This window comes from Macaca nemestrina, chromosome 18 (assembly GCF_043159975.1).
Source record: "Macaca nemestrina isolate mMacNem1 chromosome 18, mMacNem.hap1, whole genome shotgun sequence".
NCBI classification, from domain to species: domain Eukaryota; kingdom Metazoa; phylum Chordata; class Mammalia; order Primates; family Cercopithecidae; genus Macaca; species Macaca nemestrina.
Genome location: NC_092142.1, coordinates 45826667 through 45832666, shown reverse-complemented (window position 1 = coordinate 45832666; position 6000 = coordinate 45826667). Strand labels below are relative to the sequence as shown.

The 6000-nt window shown below is 50.8% G+C and overlaps 1 protein-coding gene across 1 annotated transcript in view; it reads right to left on the bottom strand.

The window, feature by feature from the left end:
* Positions 1-3489: 3489 nt before the first annotated feature.
* Positions 3490-6000, bottom strand: part of LOC105492216 (glutamic--pyruvic transaminase 2) — a 49621-nt gene continuing 47110 nt past the window's right edge. Inside the window, exon 12 of the mRNA XM_011759229.3 lies at positions 3490-5889. Coding sequence (XP_011757531.1) covers positions 5799-5889 — 91 coding nt within the window. The 3' untranslated portion in view covers positions 3490-5798. The remainder of the gene's footprint in view (positions 5890-6000) is intronic.

Here is a 6000-nt window from a genome sequence, read left to right as displayed (position 1 = left end):
ATTAAGTGGATTGGTTTTTATTTTTGTTGTTGTTGAGACGAAGTTTTGCTCTTGTCGCCCAGGCTGGAGTGCACTGGTGCGATCTCGGCTCACTACAACCTCTGCCTCCCGGGTTCAAGCAACTCTCTTGCCTCAGCCTCCTGAGTAGCTGGGATTACAGGCACCTGCCACCATGCCCAGCTGATTTTCTGTATTTTTAGTAGAGACGGGTTTCACCATGTTGGCCAGGCTGGTCTCAAACTCCTGAGTTTTTTAAAGAGAGACAGTTGATGTTTTTATTAAACTGTGTATGAATCCATTTTAAAAGTTTTGGCGGGGCGTGGTGGCTCACGCCTGTAATCCCAGCACTTTGGGAGGCTGAGACGGGTGGATCACAAGGTTGGGAGAGCGAGACCATCCTGGCTAACACAGTGAAACCCTGTCTCTACTAAAAATATAAAATAATTAGCCTGCCTGGTGGCAGGCACCTGTAGTCCCAGCTACTGGGGAGGCTGAGGCAGGAGAATGGCGTGAACCCAGGAGGCAGAGCTTGCAGTGAGCCGAGCTCATGCCACTGCACTCCAGCCTGGGCGACAGAGCGAGACTCCGTCTCAAAAAAAGAAAAAAAGTTTTAAAATGTAGTATCTCCAAAAGGAGTTTAAATGATGCCCCCAATATTTGCATTCAGAGCAAACACAGATGAAGAACCAAACACAGAGGAGAACCAAAAAGTCAGTATGTCTTTTTTTAAAGTGGAAAATAAAATCTCTATATGACTCTCCAGCTGACCTGTGCCTCCTAAGGAAGAGAGCTGATGGATGGCTGGCAGTAAGGTTCATTTTCCTTCTTCTTGGAGTTCTCCCGGCTTGGGGGGCAGAGTGACAGGATATCGGCAGACAGCACTAAGAGGGCAGGCGCCCACCAGTAGAAAACAGCATCATCCCTCCTCCCTTCTACGCATCACCCACATTTTTTTTTTTTTTTTTTTTTTGAGACAAGGTTTGGCTCAGTTGCCCAGGTTGGAGCGCAGTGACATAATCTTGGCTCACTGCCACCTCTGCCCCCAACACCCCACTTTTTTTTTTATTATTAAAGTTCTAGGGTACATGTGCATAACGTGCAGGTTTGTTACATTTGTATACTTGTGCCATGTTGGCGTGCTGCACCCATCAACTCGTCAGCACCCATCAACTTGTCATTTACATCAGGTATAACTCCCAATGCAATCCCTCCTTCCTCCCCGCAACACCCTACTTTTTTTTAAAGAGACTGGGTCCTGCTCTGTGGCTCAGGTTGACGTGCAGTGGTGCCATCATGATTCCCTGCAGGCTTCAACTCCTGGGCATCAAGCGATCCTCTGGCCTTGGCCTCCTGAGTAGCTGGGACCACGGACATGTGCAACCATGCCTGGGTAGTATTTTTTTAAAAAGTTTTTGTAGAGATGGGTTCTCACTGTTGCCCAGGATGGTTTTGAACTCCTGGCCTCAAACAAACCTCCCACCTCAGCCTCCCAAAGTGCTGGGATTACAGGTGTGAGCCACCACCCCCGGCCCCTCAACCCACCCTGAACTCACCTATCTCTCCTCCATCCCTCTCTGAAAAGGCCCTGTGGTAAATGGGTTTTGCTGGGGCAGCACCACATCCAACTCCCTTTCCTATGGGGAGCAGCTTCTCCTCTTCAATGTTATGGCTCCAGTGGGCTCCACCTTCTCCTGCTCTGTGAACAGGGCCACCCAAAGCTCCCTATTCTCATGGGTCAGAGGCGGGCTCAGAGAAAGGCACACAGGCCCAGGCAGCCAATCAGGATCCTCCCTTGGGATTTTTCCACGTGGAGCTGGACAAGACAGACTTTGCATTTAATAGAGTGAACTTGAAAACCGAAACAGGCTTCCTTCCCAGGTGCACGAGGCCATACTTCCTCTTTCTGCTGATGCTACTCTGAGTGGATTTCTATCACTTTCAACTAAAGTAATTTTTTCCTTTTATATTTTCCATATTTTAAGAGACTGGGTCAGCCGGGCACAGTGGCTCACGCCTGCAATCCCAACACTACGGGAGGCCACAGCGGGCGGACCGCCTGAGGTCAGGAGTTCGAGACCAGTCTGACCAACATGGAGAAACCCCGTCTCTACTAAAAATACAAAGTTAGCCAGGCATGGTGGTGCACGCCTGTAATCCCAGCTACTTCGGAGGCTGAGGCAGAAGAATCACTTGAACCCGGGAGGCAGAGGTTGTGAGCCGATAATGTGCCATTGCACTCCAGCCTGGGCAACAAGACTCCATCTCAAAAAAAGACTGGGTCTCACTATGTCACTCAGACTAGCATGCAGTGGTGTGATCATGGCTCACTATAAGCCTCAACCTCCTGGGCTCAAGTGATCCTCCCACCTCAGCCTCTCAAGGAGCTGGGACTACAGGTGTATGCCCCATACCTGGCTAATTTTTTCAATTTTTTTTTTGTAGAGATAGGGTCTATGATGCCCAGGCTGGTCTCGAACTACTGGGCCCAAGTGATCCTTCTGCCTCAGCCTCCCATGCAGACAGGGCCACAGGTGCACACCACCATGCTCAGCTAATTTTTTGAATTTTTATAGAGATAGTGTCTTTCTTGGTTGCCCAGGCTGGTCTCGAATTCCTGGGCTCCAGCGATCCTCCCACTGTGGCCTCCCAAAGTGCTGGGATTATAGGCATAAGCCACTGTACCTGGCCACCAAATTTTCTTTAGTTGAAGACACAGAAATTTTAGTTTTGAGAAAAAGTCCTGAATTCCAAAATCACACATCAAAATCAAACGTCGATATGGGAAATGAATGAACTCCCTCGTATAGACAATTCCCCCTTTGCCCATGAGCCCCCAGTGCTCCCTCACCCGCCCACCTCCCCAGCCCTGGGGAAGAGGCTGTTTGTTCTTACTTCTCTTCCACCAGGGAGCCACGGTCTGTGTTCATTTTAATCACATTCTATTTCAAAGAATCCATGAAGTTTCTCCACCACAAGTGAACAAAATAACAGCTCAGGCATCTTAGGATCAAGCCCTAAGAAAACATGGAGGCCGGGTGAGATGGCTCACGCCTGTAATCCCAGCACTTTGGGAGGCTGAAGCAGGCAGATCACCAGAGGCTGGGAGTTCGAGATCAGCCTAGCTAACATGGTGAAACCACATCTCTACTAAATATACAAAATTAGCTGGGTGTGGCAGCATGCGCCCATAATCCCAGCTACTCGGGAGGCTGAGGCAGGAGAATCGCCTGAACCCGGGAGGCGGAGGTTACGGTGAGCCAGAATCACGCCACTGCACTCCAGCCTGGGCCCTGGGCAACAGAGTAAAACTCGGTCTCCAAAAAAAAAAAAAAAAGACATGGAAGCTGAGAAGCTGTGCCTGGAGTTCTGTCATGTTTGGGGGAAATGCCCGTTATCGTGCTGGGAACAAAAAATTACAAAGAGTGAAGCTGTAAAGTTAGTAATGTCCTCAATGTTTAGATTCAAACTACAATGAAAGTTAAAACACAGTCACCATTTTGGACATTTTATTTATAGAAATTTCCAGCAGAGCCATTGTTAAGTACCTTTGTCAGGAGATGCCTGTGAGAACCTAGATGGGAAAACAGCCACAAGTTGATCTGCATCTGTTCCTCCCCAAAACTCCACACACACCACAACAGGAACAGCCAGGCGAGCCTCTGGGTGCGCAGTGATGCGCTGTCTGAGGCACGGCCCAGCACGTGCTTCCTCAGCAGATGCTACACACACAGATCTGGACCAATGACAGAAACTTCACAGATGTAACCTCCAAGTGCGACCTCAAATGACAAACAACTTTCTCAGGTGGTGCCCGGACAGGAAAGGCACCAGAACAGAATCTGTAGAAAACCAAACCTGTCATGATCAGCATTCCTATCCGACGTTAACCTCCTAAACTAGCTGACCTTATTTATTTTGAAAGCAAATCAAGTGTATACAATCTCTTTTAAAAAATTGTGCAAATATTGTAAAGTTTTAGGGGCTGTTTATAATCTGAAGAGATTTATAAAAAATTACTGGATTTGTTAGGACTATAAATACTAACCCAGCCTCCCCCATGAAAAAAGCAATTGTTACAAAAATATAAAAAATATACTAGCTTCTACGATTTAACCTTTCCACCAGAAACCTCATCACTCTGGGACTCATCCTGGTTTATAGACCACACAGCAAGCACAAGCGCAATTTTTTCCGTTTTTTAAGGAAGGAAAAGTTTTAGAACATTCCCTTTTGTTATTTGAGATTGTGGCTATTTTCTTCATAGGGGCTGTGATGTCGGTGGGTAAGGACAGTTTGGAGTTTCCTACTGTTTCCTCTACACGGACCAGGTGTGGAAATCACAGCATAGAGACTGCTCTAAGCCTCACTCCTCGGCCTCTTCTGCTTTCTCTCCAGCTCCTCCAATCCCATTTTGGGACATGCTGGGTCCCAGGCTCCTGAGCTTCCCTAACTTCCCACTGGGGAAGGCAGGGAGGATGGGGAGGCTCCCAGTGAGGGAGGCGAGGGCTAAGCCCATAGCACCGCAGCCTCGAGTGTGGTCGGCCCGCCCAGGGTTGCTAATGGCAGGGAAGCCGCATGCTGGGGGATGGCACCCTCCTGGCCTGGGAGAGGACTGATGCCACAGGTCAGAGTCTGCAGCCTGGGAGGGGAGCCGGAAACTAACGTGAAGGCAACACTCTGCATGAAAGCACGCCAATGAACCTCCAATCACGACTCACTGACTCCTCCACAGCAGCCAAGCTGCTAGGCAATTTTATCACCTAAAAGCAAGGAAACCGACCAGATTCAGCTCGCCACCATTCAAGAAAGGACAGGGCCTTGGCTGCTCTGCAGGTCCGGCGATTGCCCTTGAGGGGAGGGCATTTCCAGCCCTCATTTCCCCGCTGCTGCCAGCAGGGGGCGATGTGCACACAGGCTCGGTCAGGGCCTCGGGAGAACAGGCACCGGTCACCCACGGGATGGGTCCACACCATTCCAGTGGGACTCTCCACGGAACTGGGACACTGCCGGGCTGCACCTTGTGTCCCTGAAATTCAGAGAGACCTCTCCGATGGGGTTCCAGCCTACACATGTTCAAGGGAACCCCTCATTCCCAAAGCCAGCCGGGCGCACAGAATTCTCAGGCCTGGCTGCGCTGCTGGGAAGCAGAGAGCCGGTTCCTCCTGCAGCCTGGCTCACCCCCATGCCTCACCGTGGGGCCCTCTGACGGTGGCCGCAGCCCCCAGCATCTACCCCAAGCTAGTGCAGCATCCTGCCCAGTCCACGTGCTACTGTGCTCCCCGCCTGCCTCCAGGCCACGGGGTGGACCCTCTCTCAGCCCCAGGGGCCTTCCAGGCCCTTCTGTTCAAAGGACCGGATGCTTCACACCGCTAAGGGCTTTATTTCACAGATCACGGTGGTGAGTTTGGATTTCCAGCCCTCACCACGGTTAAGTCACACATTTCCCGACACCTGCTCATTTCTCCAGATCTTAAACATCTCACCCAACACACCCTAGTTGTTGTAAACCCCAAATGAACTTTCCAGAAGCAAAAACAGTAACAGATTCAGAGAACCCTGGCCACACCTGCTGAGCAGGTCCCCTCTACTCTGGTTGCATATAGAATGCTTGTCTGCTCAAAAGAGAGGCGCTGTCAACATCAAGGCACAAAGAAAGACGTCTCCGGGGGCAAAATGATGATGAAGTGACCAGCGGCCTCTGCGAGGCCCAAGGCAGAGTCACAGGGGAGGCGAGTTCAGCCTGGTGGGCATTGGGAGGAAGAGCTGAGGACGGGCCTCCCGCTGGGGCTCAGGCGTCCTCATGCGTACTTCTCCAGGAAGTTGATGTGGAAATCCTTCACCTTCTGCAGCACCGTCTTCAGCTTCTCCACTGGAGGGAGGATGGTCATCCTGGCAGGAGAGACAACAGTGTCAGCCTAGCTGCTCTGCAAGATGGGAGAGGAACGAATCCAGCAGCTCAACTGCCTCTAGGATTGGAGGAGGGAGGTCTGCCTGGTCCGC